At 35.8% G+C, this 19,231-nt stretch overlaps 1 protein-coding gene across 8 annotated transcripts in view; it reads left to right on the plus strand.

The window, feature by feature from the left end:
* The window catches only part of NBEA (neurobeachin), a 683,574-nt gene that overhangs the window by 441,507 nt on the left and 222,836 nt on the right, over window positions 1-19,231 (plus strand). For all 8 annotated transcript variants that reach the window (XM_042952224.1, XM_042952367.1, XM_042952503.1 and 5 more), the window contains one exon: window positions 13,027-13,170. In XM_042952224.1, the coding sequence (XP_042808158.1) occupies window positions 13,027-13,170 (144 nt within the window). The remainder of the gene's footprint in view (window positions 1-13,026; window positions 13,171-19,231) is intronic.

Genomic DNA, 19,231 nt, shown 5'->3' on the forward strand with positions numbered 1-19,231 from the left:
CACAGGCAGCTTCCCTAGAATGATGACAACAACAAAACTCCAGCCCTAAATGCCACTAGTGGAATGCCACAAGGTGGAAAAACCCTGGTCTACTGGTGAGAAATAGTTATCATAAAGAGAGGTAGTAGTTCATAAAGGAGCGCAGGGGACAGAGTGACTAACTGTGAGTCTGATGGGTTGGAGTAGGCTTCATAGAAGTAATTACTTAGGAACCGTCTTGAGAGAAGATTAGGAATTTACCAGGTGAGCCAGGAATGGCAGAGGTAGTATCAGAAATTACCAAGATATGAAGGCATAACTTATTCCTTTGAATGGCCTCAATGTTTTGCATTTTGTGATAGGCCCCTATGTAAAAATTTCAGAAAATGTTCGACTTTCGGTGTGTCATATTCTGAGATAAAAACGATTTGAAAACAGGAAATGATATCTTCTGTTCCATTCAGAGCGTAGAATTAATTCAATTCTATGTAGTTAGTGGCTGTTTTTTTATTGAATTGATAATCGATTAATTTCAAGGTATACATACAGTATTTTCATCATTTAAAGTAGTAGTATTGAAAAATAGGATTTTTATGGAATAGGTCTACAAGTATGGTATTTTCAAATTCTGAAATGTATTTTTTATTTCTTTCCACTTAGAACATCGAAGGCTGTTTAAGATAGGGAGCTGACAAAATTATATTACTGCTGAGTGGCATAGAACTCTCCATAATGTTATTTATGTTCTTTCAGACTAATTTTTCATAAAGTGTATACACAATTGCATTTATAAGTAATTACAGTGCACCATGATAAATATTTTTGTCAGCGTGTGTTAAAATGCTATCTGAGCTCAGTGAAGGGAGTTGCCTAACTGAAGAAATACATTTTAGCTAGACTTGAAAGGATGAATGGAGATCTTCACAAGCCAGTAAGTGAAACGGTGGCAGTGTGAGAAAGGGGCCACACGGTACAACATAATGTGTCCAGGGGATGCAAAATGGTGCTATGTGATGGAACACAGGATAGTGGGGACACTGTACAAAATGAGGCTGAAAAGCCTGTTTGAAGCCACATTGTGAAAGGATTTGTCAATAGACAGAGCCATTAAAGGATTCTTATTTGAGAGAATGACAGACCAAAGAAGTTAGATGGCATGCTAATAAGTGGTAGAGAGAACAAAAATGCAACCAAAATACCATTCTCTTACTATATAGTATGTTGCCTTAGGTACACTTGGAATTCTGACTGCAAAGAGCATTATTGAACACTTTCCTGCTTTGAAGTTTACCTGTTAAATTTTGGTCACTCCTGTAGCCTACAGATGAACTCAGTGTCGTTCACAGCATGCGCTTCAGGTGTCATGTACAAGACGTATTTTGAAATGTTCTGAGGGGCAGGGCACCTGGGTGTCACAGTGGGTTAAGCATCTGACTTCAGCTCAGGTCATGATCTCCAGGCCCATGAGTGCTGACAGTTCTGTGATCTCTTCTTTGTTCTCTCTCTCTCTCTCTCTCTCTCTCTCTCTCTCTCTTTCTCTTTCTCTGTCTCCCTCTCCCCCCCCCCGACTCTCAAAAATAAATAAAAATTCTAAAAAGATTTTTAATGTTCCGTGGGGCTCCTGGGTGGTCAGTCAGCTAAGCAACCGACTCTTGATTGCAGCTCAGGTCATGATCTCACGGATTGTGAGTTCGAGCCCTGCATCTGGCTCCAGGCTGACAGTGCAGAGCCTGTTTGGAATTCTCTTTCTCCCTGTCTTTCTGCCCCTCCCCTGTTCATGTGTGCACTCGCTCTCTCGCTCTCTCAAAAATAAATAAACTTAAAAAAATAAAATGTTCTGAGTGTTTTAAAAGTGCTTTAAATAACCTATATCAACACCATCTCTTAGCTATTCCATGTTTTTTAATGATCAAGGAGAAATTTTTATCAGTTTTTTTCTCCCATATTTGAGCCACTTGCTTATGTAGCCAAAATATCTCCTACTCCCTGTTCCCAGGATCTTAAAGTAAATTTTCCCCACTGACTTCTGTGACAGGCTTTCAGAAGCAAAACCAAGCATCATTCCCTAGGTTGATGCCCCCCCACTGCCATAGGAAGTGTGCCCATCTCTCAGCCCTTGGTTCAGTTGCCCGATGCATCTTTCATTCCTAGAGTTGTCAAAACTTTCTTCCTTCCATTCTGCTCCTCATCTGCCATTTACTCCTCTTGACTCACCATGTAAGGTTTTAGTCCTCCCTCCCTTCCTTCCTTCCTTCCTTCCTTCCTTCCTTCCTTCCTTCCTTCCTTCCTGAAAAGAAATATGCTCATTGTAGAAAATCTGGAAAAGGCCAGAAAAGTACAAAATGGGGAAAAAAATCTCTCATTGACACCCATGTAAAGCAGCTACCTGCCGGTTTTGATGGCTTTATTTCTTGATAGCCTTTTTCTAAGCAAACTTCAGCATAGGACCCAAACACTATGCTCTGTATCAAATAATCGCAAAGATGAATAATGCATCGTCTCTGCTCTTTATGATATTGACAGGGTTCCAAACTGCCCCAAGTTTTCTATATGTTTTAGCATTTTTTTTTCCATAAGTAAAGTGTGCCATGTGACTTTTAATGTAATAAAGTCCTAGTCTGAATATTTCACAATTACCCTAACTTCATGGCTAATCAAAACCCAACCAAGTAATATCCAGTCTAAAATGCACAAGGATTCTACATTTACTATCATGTATATTCTTAAAATATGGTTTATCAGATTTCCTTTAAAAAGCACAGAATGCATTTTTCTACATTCACTCCATTAAGAAGCTTATTGAGTTAGCATTTTATACTTCTATAGTGCTGCACTTAAATTCAATAAGATTTTCTTGCACCTTTTTAATTGCATTTTTTTTTTCAGTTTAAAAATGCTGTTTGAGAATATCCCCTTTGTTGGTCTGCTCTAAGAAATATTGCTTACATATGAATATTTTGAATTAGGAATAAATGAAATTCCATTTTTGCTGTCAGAACCAAATTGTAAAAATGCATTGCATGTCTTGGAAAATCAGTATACTCTATTAGCAGTCCTGTCAATATAAAAAGTGCCTTCCATTTCCACCTCTTGCTCTAATAACCTTTTCTGTGTTACTCTGAGGCAGTTCACATAATCAGAGTATATTGTCAGCTTACTGGAGTTGGGGAAGCATGAAATGAAAATCACGTTAATATTGATCCAATCCTTTTACTTGCAAGTGTCCTTGATGTCCTTTTCCACTAAGCAATAACTGTTGATGTTAGGTAGCCATTTTCTTATTTTATTTCATACAGTCCAGTAAATCATTTACAAGCATAACTAATCTAAATAAGAATTTGCTGCTTTAGAATAATTTCTGTGAACACTCTATCTTAATTAATGCCCATATTGCTAATTCTGTATTTCACTCTACCACTGAATATTTTCCTGCAGCTTTCCAGAGAACAGCCTACTTGCAGACACAACATTTGTCCGGTTTGAAACAAAGTCTGTGCAAGTTTTTCATAGGGATGTGGCACTCTAATTTTATGTGATGCAATGATGTGCTAAAGGTGGACCATAAGTAACATAATTATTGATTCAAGCAAGGATTACCATTTCTGAATCAGGTTCAGTGTAAATTTGAAGCCGGGATCTTGGGTTTTTAGTTTTATGGTAGTTTAGATAATATCTATTTTGGATTATTCAATGTATTCTCAGACAACAAAAATGAAGTGGAAGCCACAATTAAATCTAATGCATTCAGACTAAAAAGCCACAATGAAGAAAGGAAGAATTTGATGTCTGAATGGCATGGATTTTTTTTATCTATGTTTATTAAGTCAGTGACCACTTAGATTTTTACTTAAAGTGTGTTGTTTTCATGAGATGATTTTGTGTTAATGAAGGGAGTCTCCTGACTCAGCACCAGGTATAGAAGAGAGAAAAGGTACTTGAAATTTTTAGTCATTCTTTTTAGTAGTGTTTTTATTCAGTATCAGTAACAGTTTTTATCATTAGGATATTTCTACTGTAGTCTTGGATTTTTTAAAATTTGTTCTACATAAACCATGATTTTTTTCGTCCTTATGTCAGCAGTATTTCTTATGAAAATATTTCCTTCTTTCTTAAGGAAAGAAATACTGTGTCTGTGATGTAGAGTCAAACACAAAATTTAATTTTGAATTTAAAGTATTTACAAAGAAAAATATTTACTTTAAACAATTTTTAAATTATATTACAGTAAAGTGTATTGTATATATGTGTCTACTGCATTTATATTATATTAAGGTCAGCCTAAAATGTTTTTGAGTCCTATGTTTCTCAATATAGAAAAAATTTCATCTTATTTGAAATGTTCAAAATTATAATGTTCTCAGTAATAGATTGATTCATATATATTATTGCATGGTAACATGTCGCTATCTAATAATATTAAGTGAGAGGTATATTTACCTTAAAATCTTTTCCTTTTAGTGAAAATTAAACTTAAAGTTACTAAAAGCACTGTTCTATAATAGTATTTGTGCTCTGATTTCAGCTTTAATGAGGAAATGTAATCTTTGTTTTACAAGATTCCAAGAAATTAATACCTCATTAATATTTCTAAAAGCATTTAGGTTTGAAAATGAATTGCAGCACATTTTTATTACTGAGGTATAACTGACATCGAATTGAAGCTTTTCTTTTTTTTTTTTTTTTTTTTTTTGGAGGAGAGGGGAAAGACAGACAGAGAGGGAGAGAAAGAGAGAATAGTAAGCAGGCTCCATGCCTAGTGCTGAGCCCGATGCGGGGCTCAATCTCAGATCTTGACCTGAGCCGAAATCAAGAGTCAGATGTTTAACTCACTGAGCCACCCAGGCACTCCCGAATTGAAGCATTTTATCTTATTTACATAAGAGTAGATTTTCTCAAAACACATTTTACAAGCCAGAAATATTGTAAAGTGGTGTATATTGGAAAGAATTTCTCTTTCACAAAAGAATGTTATCTTGCAAAATTGACTTCCAGATGTTTAGAAACATTAGAATTTTTCCTGATGTTACATTTAGCTGAAATTGAAATGATACTAAATTTCCATTCTGCCCATTCTCTTCCAGTGATGGAGAAGTATATATTATGTGCATTATCTATACATAATACTCTAAAGCAAATTCTGATGCTAACTTTGTTGAGAAAGCTGTTCTTTTCATTCGAATGTCTAAGATATTAATAATACTTACATTCTAAAGATACCAATATACAAAATCACAAATGCATGCCAAATACATTGATGCTTATGTAGTTTTATTTAATAATGTCTTTAAATGAATATTATGGTTATTGGGGAAAAACAGTTTTTAATGTAAGCTGTTTACATCCCATTGAGTTTCACAAACACTTCATGGCACCTGTCTCCAGGCCCTCCTTCCTGTCTTCAGGGAGCATCTAATCAATGGAGGAGTTGAAGGCTCATACTGTGTTTTAGTGAATATAAACAGAGTAATGACAGCATGGCAGAGGGAAGATTAATCCCAACTGAAGGAAAGAAAACATTTATTTGTTGAATACCTGTTGTTTGTTAGGCATTCTGCTAAGACCTTACATGCATGAATTATCTTGAGGTGTTTTTTTTTTTTTTTTAATTTTAATCCTCACATCAGCCTAGTTTTTTTTTCCCCCCTCCTTTACATAAATCTTAAAAGCATTATTATACACCATAAAATACTGGCTGTATTCTTTTTCAATTTTAAGTTATATGCTTAGTAAACTCTTTTAATACTCTCTTGTTAATTTTTTATTTTACCATAATTTTAACAAACATTTTTGGAAACCTTATTATATAAATAAGCTTCACACATTTTAAAGTATTTTAATATCCACTGTCTCATTTTAACATTGCAATAATACTATAGGAGTTTGGTGGATCAATACCTATTCCTCCTTCACAGGTTGAGAAACTGAAGTTAAGAGATTGGTCTAAATATGTTTTTAAAATATGCTCTTAATAGATGTTAGAGGGGAAAAATAAAGTAAGAATCGCAAACCTCATAGCCCAGGTTCTTCATTTTTGAGGAAGCTATAAGGACATGAAGAGTCAAGTGACTTCTGTATTGTGCATATAAAAAAATGATTACTATTTGAATTATGCTTATATTTTCATGTGCTCATTTAACAAATGTTTGTTGATTTCCACTTTGTTTGGTATTTGGCACATATCTAATTAAAGTCTTATTAGGATAACACCTAAATGAAAGAATCCAGAAAATACCAAAAAATCATAACATATTTTGACTAATTTGTTAGATACAAAGCTTATACAAAAAGGGAGTAATCAACTAAACTGAATCTTGAAGGACAAGGCAGATAAGAGAATTCCATGTGAAAGAAATTACATATGTCAGATTTAAAAGCTTGAAAAAGTATTGCATGTTTGGGACCAGACACATCCAATTCTTGGGGGATATGAGATGTGAAGATACCAAACCAATGAAATAGTGAGGTTAAATAAGTAGGGGGCAGACCATGAGTCATAGATCATGTATTTAATTGTGCAGGTCAATTAATACTGAAATTGTATTCTTAAATAGTAGATTTACATTAGATAGGTAAATAGATGCATAAACACATGCATATATCATTTTTAATAAATAACAAATTAAAGCCATATTTCTGTACTCAGTGAAAAATAAATAATAGCGTAAAACTGGTAAGAAGCTGATGCTGTGCTAAAATTGGCTTATTACGGGTTTATATCTTTTCTCTCTGTGTTAGTCACATATATATATATGTGTAATATATATTACACATATATATAATTTATAGCTTACTTATGGCTGTAAATTACTTTTTTTTTCAATATATGAAATTTATTGTCAAATTGGTTTCCATACAACACCCAGTGCTCATCCCAAAAGGTGCCCTCCTCAATACCCATCACCCGCCCTCCCCTCCCTCCCACCCACCATCAACCCTCAGTTTGTTCTCAGTTTTTAAAAGTCTCTTATGCTTTGGCTCTCTTCCACTCTAACCTCTTTTTTTTTTTTCCTTCCCCTCCCCCATGGGTTTCTGTTAAGTTTCTCAGGATCCACATAAGAGTGAAAACATATGGTATCTGTCTTTCTCTGTATGGCTTATTTCACTTAGCATCACACTCTCCAGTTCCATCCACATTGCTACAAAGGGCCATATTTCATTCTTTCTCATTGCCACGTAGTACTCCATTGTGTATATAAACCACAATTGTAAATTACTTTTTATCTTTGTTAGTATAGATGTTTCAGAGCTGTACAGAATATTCATCAAATAATTTCTGAAACAAATAAACTACAATGTGCTCTTTTTCTTTATATTAACTGTTAATATTTATCAATAATAATTTAAAAAAGGAAGTGATGGGTAAATGAAATAACTTCTTTTGCCTAGATTGTCCTGACTCTCCAGATGGACATATTCTCTGAGTATTATTAAGATAAGTGAATGTCTTCAATTTGTCATTTCTATATTTAACATATTTAATGATAATACATTATAGTAGTAATATTAGAGTATAGAAACAATTCTAGAAATATTTTAGTTCTCTTGTTACTTCAGTTTTAGAATATACTGTGTTTCACATGGATCTTGTTTATTAATAAATTTAATGAGGGGTCCCTCAGTGGCTTAGTCGGTTGAGCATCCAACTTCCGCTCAGGTTGTGATCTCACAGTTCGTGAGTTCGAGCCCCGCGTTGGGCTCTGTGCCAACAGTTCAGAGTCTGGAGCCTGCTTCGGATTCTGTGTCTCCCTCTCTCTCTCTGCCCCTCCCCCGCTCATGCTGTGTCTCTGTCTCTCAAAAAATGAATAAATGTTAAAAAAATTTTAATAAATTTAATGAAAGAGGAACTTTATTTAGGTTCATATAACAGATTATTCTACATTAGATAACATTTTCACATACAGCGCTTCAAACATATATATTTACTAAGAAATCTAAGGGGTATAGAATGTCTTCCTGTAGTTGTTGTTTGTAACACAATGTGGAAAATAATGTAAGAGTAACTTTGGATTTGGATTAATCTATAATTTGGTGGCATTTTTTTGTTTCTGAACCTTCCCAACTTATGGCATTTTGATGTTTTCTTAGAAAATAAGTATATATGCATATACTATCCAATTTTACACACAATTAACATTTTCAAATCTAAGTAGGGAGTTCTCGTGGTTTGTAGTATTTGCTTGTTAATTTCTTGATGAATGGTTAAAGAGGCCAAGAAGTGCACTCAGTCCAACATGTCTTCTGAAGACAGATGATCTCAAATAAATTCTCTTCCCAATCAGATTTTGATTTGTTGGGTGTTCAACCAATTCTTTCCAAGGACAGTGTTTATAAGCCTTGTAATGAGACAGCCCTTTGAGACCTTACCTCTTTTTGCCTGTAATTTTGATGAATGAATCTCTAATTCATAAAAGATATTGTGATTGAAAAGCACCTTTGGATCTTGTACACTTTAATTTAGATAAATGTTTGGTGCGATAGCACAAAATCAGGAAGTTTACTGAGCTACAGACTGATAACACTTCCAACAGGGGTGGCAAGTTCCATGTGTTGGTACAGATTAGTTGACTATATATCTTTTAAAGGCATGATTGTTTTACTACTTTAAAACCAGAGATGATAAAATTGAAAGCTTAATATGCATTTCAGAGTTTACCTTCCTTTGACTACATTTATTTTATTTGTAGATTTTCATAACACAAGAGTAATGTAAAGCATTTTTCTTAAAGACAAAGCAGATTAAACATGATTGTGTACAAGGTAAAACATGTTTTATCAGGCTGACTCATACTTAAAGGGTTTAATTGATTATTTCATGTAAAGAACCAAGTTCCCTTTTGTGTAAATACACAGATTCTCCAGTTTGCCCCCAAATTGGAGGCAGATCAAGCAGAATCTCTGAGAAATCTTAGGATCTTCAGATTAAGAAATATCCAGAGGTGACGTTTACGTCTCCGTTCATCCATTTGTTTAGCATTCAGGAGGGCTCACTCTGTGTCAGGCAGTGTGCTAAGAACTGAGAAGACAAAGACAGAAACATGTTACCAGTGATCAAGGAGCTTTCGGGCTGTGTGGAGACAACAAGCCAGCAGCCAATTCCGATACCTGTAACTCCAATAGTAGGATTTGCAAGGGTGGGGGAAGCATAAGGGAAACAGCACACAAATTTAGCTTAAGAAATCTGCGAAGAGGGGTGCCTGGGTAGCTCGGTCAGTTAAGCGTCTGACTCTTGGTTTCCCTCAGGTTATGATCTCATGGGAGTGGGATCGAGTCCTAGCCTTGGGCTTTGCCCTGGGCCTGGAGCCTGCTCTGTCCCTCTCTCTGTGCCCCTCTCCTGCCCCCCCCCCCATAAATAATAAAGAAAGAAATAAGAGAAATCAGAGGGGTGCCTGGATGGCTCAGTTGGTTAAGTGTCCAACTCTTGATTTCAGCTCAGGTCATGATTTCATGGTCTTGTGAGTTTGAGCCCAGCGTCGAGCTCTGTGCTGACAGTGCAGAGCCTGCTTGGGATTCTCTCTCCCTCTCTCTCTGCCCCTCCCCTGCTCGCACTTGCTCTCTCTCTAAAAAAGCAAACAAATGAATAAATAAATCAGAAATCAGAGGGGCGTTTGGGTGGCTCAGTTGGTTAAACATCAGACTCTTGGTTTCAGCTCAGGTCATGATCTCATCATTTCGTGAGTTTGAGCCCAAGCATCAGGCTTTGCACTGACAGTTCAGAGCCTGTTTGGGATTCTCTCTCTCTCTCTCTCTCTCTCTCCCTCTCTCTCTGCCTCTCCCCTACTTGCACTGTCTCTGTCTCTCTCAAAAATGAATAAATAATTTTTTTCTTTAATAAGAGAAATCAGAGAAGGGAACACAGAGTGGGTAGACTTGAACTCATTCAGCGAATGTTTGTTACATGTCCCCTGGGTACCAGGTGCAGAGGCTGCAGAAACAAGGCCATAATCTAATGGAAAGGGCAAACACGTAACAGATTAACACCTGTACAGTGTAGTTGAGTTCTATGTAAGCTGTGAAAGCACAGAGTGGTTGGCTAAGAAAGGCACCTAAAGGAGGTAATTTGAAAGATCAAATAGGAATTAGCCCAACAAAGGAGGAATGAAGGAAGACACCATACAGAGGGAATAATATTAGCCCTGGGTGAAAAGGTCCGAGCACGTATTTTGGACGCTATAACTGATTCAGTAATGGTGATGGGGGAGTAAGAAAATATAATGCAAAACTGGTAATGAGGATAAAAGGCCTAGACCAGCTGTGCTAAGGAGTTTATTTTTTATTTTTTTTAACGTTTATTTATTTTTGAGACAGAGAGAGACAGAGCATGAACGGGGGAGGGGCAGAGAGAGAGGGAGACACAGAATCGGAAGCAGGCTCCAGGCTCAGAGCCATCAGCCCAGAGCCCAACGCGGGGCTCGAACTCATGGACCGCGAGATCGTGACCCGAGGTGAAGTCGGACGCTTAACCGACTGAGCCACCCAGGCGCCCCAAGGAATTTAGATTTTGACTCCTATCATGTAAGACTTGCATTGAATGTTGTTGATTGGGAGGAGTTAGTAAACAATATTCAGCAGGAAAATACCAATTTATTTTTGCTTTGTAATAATCACTCTGACAAAAACATGGGGATAGAGTGAATAAGGGAGCTATTGAAGACCTCCAGTCTAAAAGAACAGGAGCCTGAGCTGGGGCCATGGCAGTCACCTTCCAGGATGACCCCCAAGGTTTGTGGCTTAAGTAAGTGGGTGTATCAAAACAGGGAGAGGTGGAGAAGCCAGATATGATTCATTCAGTTAGGGAAATGTGGAATTAGGAATATCCAACTGCAGATGTCTAATAGAAATATGGCTTCTCGGTTATTAATCATTGGATTTGCGTCTTTTGTTCTCAGATGATGCAAGCTCTGAGTTGCTCAAATTAAGTTACTACCCAAGAAGCAAACAAGTTATAAAGATAGCTACCCCCAGAAGAGTTCTGTTTTACTGGCTTTATATCACCAAGAAACCAAATAAAATTAAGATAAGATTCTGGAGCATTCAGTAATCAGTCCTCAGGCTTTTATTCCAGAAGTAAGAATCATCTGTGGGCCTGTGAAAGAATATACATATAACCTGTTTAATTCCTCTCACCTCCCACGTAGCATCAATTTGTAATAATATTGTTTGTTTCTGAAGTATTTATCAAAATATGTTTTAACAAATCTATCACTTTACGCTGTTCTAACTGCCATTATCCAGTAAGAGCTAGGATAACAGACTGTACCTCTCTGACAGTGACATTCTACAGTGCTATTATGACATGACCGTGTTCCCCGTATGTTTTTTATTCCTCCAAAGTTGGCTCTACTTTTGAGCCAACTTATTAACGTTTTAAGCAAACAGAATTTGCTCTGAGTCGCTGACAGAAACAAGTGTGTAAGTCGCAATGAAAGGCTAGCTCTTTTCCCATGCAAGTTTTACAGCGGCTAGATGTACTTCTGAGGAAATGGTCGAGCAGATATCACGGACATTAATGGACTATTAATATCCAAAGTGCTATATTGAGGCTGGGAGAACGGACCAAAAGTATTGTTAATTGTTCACTGTAGAGAATTTTGGCCAAAGGTGTGATAAGGTTTGGAGAGTTATTGCACATGTACACAAACATCATAACAGCCCCTAGAACTCTGATGTGACACCACCATGCAGGAGTGATGTATTAGGCTCCCATTTTCAGGAATATTTCCACCATGCCTAATGACGTGTAGGGATTTTCCCAGGAAATGCTGCTTCCTTGAAGCCTATATGCTAATATTACAGCTAGAACACATTAAATTACATTTTCTTCCAGAAGAAATTCCTCCTTCAAGTGATATGAAATAGAGGTATTTTTTAGCTATCTATATAGATAGATAGCTAAGATATATGTATGTTTACATATATATACATACACACACATATATATGTGTGTGTGTGTGTGTGTATGTATGTATATATATAAGTTTACTTGCTATTCAGATCATTTGAGTCATCATCACCTGCCAAAGCGGGTGGCTGAAGTGGCTGTTCTTAAGATATTTTAATATAATGTAGAAATTTAAATACTGAATTATATCCATTACGCAATCAGATCCATGAGAGATTCAAATGCGTTGTAATTTGTAACCTTAACTGATTGCCATGTTAATGCTAGGTCAGCTCTGGCTGTATTTCAATTTTTCTGACTTACTTTGTTTTTATATATTTGGCCTTCTATACTATTTTATATAACAAAATAAGGCTATCAGTTTAGAAAAACTATTGATTTCACTAACTGTTAATAGCAATTGTGCAGCACAGTTTATGTCTGTACTAGTCCTAACTTCACCTGTTTGTAGCTTCCCAGTGGCAACCACTTCTCTCTTCAGATGTGGATGCATTCTTGTTTTCTTCATACTTCTGTACTTTCAAAAATGATCTGATTGGGGTGCCTGGGTGGCTCAGTCAGTTAAGCAAGTGACTTTTAGCTCGGGTCATGATCTCACAGTTCAGGAGTTCAAGCCCCGCCTTGGGCTACAGAGCCTGCTTGGACTTCTCTCTCTGCCCCTTCCGCACTTGCACACTCTCTCCCTCTCTCTCAAAATAGAGAAACTTTAAAATTAAAAAAAAAAAAATGATCTCGTCTAATGATTATCCAATTCACACAAAAGTACAATTGTGTAGAATTGTGTACTTTTATGTATCAGAAAGCCAAGTTTGTGGGGAGGTGCAGATTTTTGATAGAAAATGGTGATCTTAGAGCCCCGAGACATGCGTCTGTAGAGTCCTTTCTCCTAGGCCAACTCCTAGGTCTCCACGAGACATGAACTTTCTCGGCCTGCTTCCTCATCTGTGAGATGAGGGTAGGTGATTACACCCCCCACCTTTCTCAAAGCTATTCTGAAAGCAAACCAGATGAAGGGGAAAATGTTCTCTAATTCTGTAATTGTGAAGTCATATGTAAGTGCAGCATAAAATTATAAGAAAGTAATAGGTTGTTTTTTATACAAAAAGCCAAGCAATCATGATCACCCATATTATTTTGGTTGTGATTAGGCACTGAAGAAGATGTGGTAAAGTCCAAGAAAACCTTCAGAAGTCAAGCAATAGTGAATCAGAACGCAGAGACAGAACTTATGCTGGAAGGGGATGATGATGCAGTCAGCTTGCTGCAGGAGAAAGAAATCGACAATCTTGCAGGTAAATGTATAAATTTTTTTCTTCTATTTGTTATGAGTGATAAATACACACAAAGTTCCTGAACTGGAGATCTGTCTCCTGGTGAATGAGTTTGTACCAGTGGTTGGAACGAGGCTGAATCTCGTGAACATTAATCATTTACTTTATCTCGTTTCTTGTATTGGAGAGAAGAAAGTACATACCAAACAAATATATATTTTACTACTAATAATTGAATACCGTACCTACTCTCTTTGTAATGAGGAGCAACATTTAATGTGAGATAGTGTATAGCATAAATTGTCCTCTCTAACTGCCTGAATAATTGGAAGGGGGGACAGAATGCTAGACTCATCAACATACATGTGATTCCAACATGCTAACGGCTGTGAAGAACAGCCACCTCAGCCGTGAGACCATCGAATTTGCCATTTTTTCCCTGCTGTCACTTTTGGGAATGTCCCTCCCCATTCCTGTTTTTTTTTCTCTATCCCCACACTGCTAACCCCCACATTCTTTCACCTGCCTGCCCTCAGTTTTCATCTTGTCCTATGCTGGTCTAAGGTGAGTTCAGAGCAGTACCTGCCATGACCATGTGGGATAGAGATATCTCAGAGTGTTGGCCTATACCCTTGTTTGGGTTTTAAACCATCTTTGAGACTCTGATGAAAACAGATTGCTTCACGAAGGTGCACATATAATTTTGTACACAATTTCAGAGGGTTCACTGACCCCTGGAAACCAGTCCATAGATTCATATCCTGGATCTCAAGTGAAAAACTCCTGCTTTAGAGTCAAAAAGTGACTGAGTCTTCCCTCAATTCTGTATTTTCAGTCCATACCACAGTGGGGAGGCAGGTGCCAGTGGAGAAGTGGACTTGTAGTCATCATTCTGTTTACAAAATAGCACTTCTGTTTCCAGAAGTGTGCTGAAAATGATCTGGCATGCTTTATGAAAACCTCCAGTGAGGGCCACCTGGGTGGTTCGGTCAGTTAAGCATCTGACTCTTGATTTTGGCTCAGGTCATGATCTCAGGGTTCATGGGATGGAGCCCCACATCGGGCTCTGCACCACCAGCACAGAACCTGCTGGGGATTCTCTCTCACTGTCTCTCTGCCTCTCTCTCTCTCTCTCTCTCTCTCTCTCAAAATAAATAAATAAGCTTTAATTAAAAAGAAAAAAGAAAGCCCCTGGTGATGTTTTCTACCAGTTAGAGATTTCTCTTTTTCCCAGAGGTGTTCTTATTAATTGTAAAGTAGAGGTGGCACATTATTCTCCCTCTTCTATAAAATGTTTAATAAGGTTATTCTAATGCCAGCTCCTGCATATACCTAGTCTAGTCACTGACGTTTCTGTATCATAAAAATTACGTGTTCCATTTGGAACTCATCCTAAGTCTGTAAACAAATGTTTGCCTTGAATTCCTAGGTAAGTGTTGAAGTTTTGGTTTTGTTGTTTTTGTGGTTTGTTTTACTAGTTCAAAGATTTACTCTGAGGCCATTTGGAAGTTTAAGCAAATGAAGTCTGTGATTTCTTTTTCCCAAAGATTTGTTTTCTCTTTTCCCGGTCTTATTCTTGATCCTAAAGAAGTAGAGAAAATTTATAAACATGTTTTGTTACCTTTTTAGATAATGTGTTGTCTTTCCTCATTCACATATGGTAATAAATATGTTCAATAATTATACAATTTAGTTTAGACTCTCCGTTATAAAAGTAATTAATTAGTTGATACAAATTTGGCTGGTACCCTGAAGTTTATTATGAAAAGATTTTCCCTGTACTACCAGAGGCAAAATCCAATAAAGACTCATAACTTCTTTATGTTTCTCTCCTTTAATGGTAGCTAGAGTAATTATTAATATTAATTAACAGTTTTTTTACTTGTATTTATTTTTGAGAGACAGAGAGAGACAGAGAACAAGCAGGGAAGGGACAGAGAGAGAGGGAGACACAGCATCTGAAGCAGGCTCCAGGCTGCGAGCTGTCAGCACAGAGCCTGACGTGGGACTCAAGCCCATGAACCATGAGATCACGACCTGAGCCACCCAGGAGCCCCTATTAATGAATACTTTAAACAAAATTCCCAAAATCACATTAAGTTAAAATACCTACAGGACAATGAAAGTATGCTTGCAGTAAATTAGTTAAACACCTAATTGTGTGGCTCTTGACCAACTCACTGTCAAGACTCTTCTAACTTCAGTCTTTTAAACAGATTTTTCTTTGAGCAGATCCACTCCTATCTATTTCCACCTGGTTCTAATTCATACTATTTTTGCAGAATGCTTGTGTCCGATAAATCTTACAAACTGTCCTAAAATATTGATCCCTGATCTGGTCAGTAATGTTCATCTTTAAAACAGCAATCCATGAATGTGACACTGAGCTTTGAATGCAGTAGAAAAGAAGGAGGGGATGGATGTTTTGTGAAGGGAGAAGTAAAGGTAACAGAAATAGTCTGCATAATATATAGGTATATATAGGTTCATCTTGTAAATGCCGAAGCCTGTTTATTATCTAGACTGGTGGGATAGTTACAGTGTCACAGAGAAATCATTTTTAGAAGTTAATTACAAACCGCTATTCTTAGATTTAAGAGGTTAATAAAACTGTGGACCACATAAATATGTAACTTTTTGGTTGTCTTTGTCTCAAAAACTAAAATTTATTAAATAATAGTGGCTTTCTTGTATATAACTTAAAGTTCTATATATCCAAATAGTGCTAAGCTGCCTTTATAAAGAGTGCTTCTGTGTCACAGGACATGTACACTCATTAAAATCCAGGACATCCTAAAATTAGTATAATCTGATACTGTTGTCTGGAAATACTATGTAAGATAACAAATGCCCATTTTCCATTTCTGGGATTAAAAATTACAGGTTGATCTTCTCATGATTTAGTGATAGGACTTTCATATTAGTAATGTAAGAAATGTACCTTCAAAAATATACAAGTACTTAAGAGTTCTTACATTTTAGAGTTTCGTTGAATGAAGGCACCATTTTTATAATAATAATGGTAAACCTAAGCCTGCCGATTAGCCTAATTCATTTTCTTGTTCTTACAAAGCCCTGTTTTGCTGATAGACACACAAATGAGGAGACCATGCATTATAATTTGTCAATATGCAATATTTCTTATGAGTCAAGTTAAATTCCAAGGAAAAAAATACACTAATTAGAATAGAAAACTAAGGAAAGTACTAATTTGGTTAAGATTAATTCTATTTGGTGGCTTAAAAGACAGGTTCAGTTTTTGTTTATAAAAAGAAAAAAAAAAGAAAAGAACAGCTAGCATGGCTTCCTAAGAACCAGGCGGTGTTCAAAGAGCTTTATATGCAGTAACCTATTTCATGTTCACAATAACCCTATGACCTAGATACTATTATTACCCTAATTTTACAAATGAGGCTTTAGAGGCCAAGGCAGATTAATTTGCTTGTGTAAGATTAAAAAGTAAATAAAATAATGTATTTCCTCTTAAATACATAGTTTACGGTTTGAATTGAAATATACCAAATACTATATTTAAATATGCATGTGTATATACTTAAAGACTCTCCTAAAATAATGTCAAAACAAGATCCTCAGCTTATACCTCAATTTTTACATTGGTCCATTATACTATATTTAGAAGTCTATGAATATGCCCAATAATTAATTTTGGTTTTATATATCAGTTCTCTAAAATCATTCCGGTAAGCTAAGAAAATTTGGTAGAGTATTTTTTAGCACAATTTTATTTAAATTTTGACTCCTTTTTTTCCCCATTTTCTTTGGAGTTTTCTAGTTTTAATAAAGATAAAATGGTCCACAAATTTTACAGCTTTAAATGTCATACAATTTTCTGTTTCACTTTTTAGTTCCCTTTCTTCCCAAGCTGTTCATCTCAAGAGGCAAGTTAAATGTGTGTGATTATTAATTACTCAATTTATTATGCATTGTAGCAAGTGGCTAATATAATTATAATATAGAAGTATGCAAATCAGTTAAGTAATTATTATATTAATAACACCTAACTTTATTTTAATTGCTTTTTTTAGTTTGTAGTGATTCACCAAAGTGAATTAGCACCTAAGATTCCATACGTAACTAAAAATTTCAATTTACTAATTATATTGTTACTTAAAACATTGTAATTAATTAATATAATTTAACTGATTTTAATCTAAAACCCCGATATACATTTTAATTTGAAACTTACTTTGCCAAGTTATTTCTTCAAATAATTATTAAGTTAACTGAAATTTAAGATTAACTCAAATTTATATGAATTGACAAGTGAATGATTTACTTCAACAATAGAATTGTGTACCACTGATAAAACGTACCTCCTTTTTTTTAGGATGGTAGTTCTGTCACATTTACTGAGTGAAAATACAAATATTTTCCATAACAGATTTGGAATTTGTACAGATTTCTTTATTGTTACGTACAAATATTAGTCATTTTGCAAAGTTAGGGAATTCTGGGTTCATGTTGATGATGGTCACTTATGGTTCGTCAGTTCTGCAAATTATCAAAAAAATGTTTTATCTGTGTAAGCTCTTTTTACCAATAATCCACCCATCCATTCCTACACCAATATCCAAACTTCTTAACCAGAAATATCCTTCACATTTTTCCATTCTACACCTTCCCTTGTATCACTTATCAAAATCTCTACCCATTTTTTATACGTATTTTAAACACTTCATGAAGTATTCACTGGCCAGTTTTGTCACCCGATAACCTTTGTGTAGTAGCAATTTTATTGAGACATAATTCACGTGCCATACAACTGACCCATTCAAACGGCACAATTTAATGATTTTTAGTATATTCACAGAGTCATGCAGCCATCATCACAATCTTAGAACACTCCATCACACAAAAAGAAACCTCCACACTCTTTGGCTATTCCACCCAATTTCCCATGCCCCCTCTACAGGCCTAGAGGACCAGTAATCTACTTTCTGTCTCCATAGATTTGACTATTCTGGACATCTCGTATAAATATAATTGTATAATATGTAGTCTTTTGTGATTAGCTTATTTTACTTACCATTATGTTTTCAAGACTCATCCATGTAATAGCATACATGTCCTTTTTATGGTGAATAATATTCCATTGAATGGGTATTTCACATTTTGTTTATCCATTCATTAATTGTTGGACATTTGGTGTGTTTCCACTTTTTGACTACTGTGATTAACAGTATGAACATTCACATACAACATTTTATGCCAACATGTGTTTTCATTTCTCTTGAGTATATACCTAGGCATGAAATTTCTAGGTCAAATAATAACTCTAACTTTTTGAGGAACTGTTAGACTCTTTTCCAAAGTGGCTGCATCATTTTACATTCCTATCACCAGTGTGTGGGGATCAGATTTCTCCACATCTTTACTGCTCATTATTATCTGTCTTTTTTATTATAGCCACTCCTTGAAATTTTGATTATATCACTCTTAAGATACTGATACAATACAAGATGTTTTTGTGTATGTTTTCTTTTTCCTTTTAGATTGCAAATTCCTTAAATATAGTGACCATATCCCATATATCTTTGAACCGGGAAGAAATCTAACACAATTACTTGCACTAAAAATGTTCCCATTGAAAAAAGTTTATGTAGGGGGCACCTGGGTGGCTCAGTCCATTGAGCGTCTGACTTCGGCTCAGGTCATGATCTCATGGCCTGTGAGTTTGAGCCCCGCGTAGGGCTCTGTGCTGATAGCTTGGAGCCTGGAGCCTGCTTCAGATTCTATGTCTCCCTCACTCTCTGCCCCTCTCCCACTCATGCTCTGTCTCTATCTCAAAAATATATAAACATTAAAAAATTAAAGAAAAGAAAAATTTTATGTAGGTTGAAATAAACTAGAGAGCTAGTTTAATAACTATAGATTATTATCTAGTTAATTTATACCAAAACCAAAAAAACAATTGAGCTATTCAAATTAAGTGTTTGGGACTTAAATTATTCAGATCATCTGTTCATACTAATTGAATCATTCAAATTACTCAACTCATCAGTTGACTTTTTCAGGGTAAGGACTAAACTAATCTTTCTTCTGTTCAGTTTTTGCTAATTGT

The sequence above is a fragment of the Panthera leo genome, chromosome A1 (genome assembly GCF_018350215.1).
Source record: "Panthera leo isolate Ple1 chromosome A1, P.leo_Ple1_pat1.1, whole genome shotgun sequence".
Classification (NCBI taxonomy): domain Eukaryota; kingdom Metazoa; phylum Chordata; class Mammalia; order Carnivora; family Felidae; genus Panthera; species Panthera leo.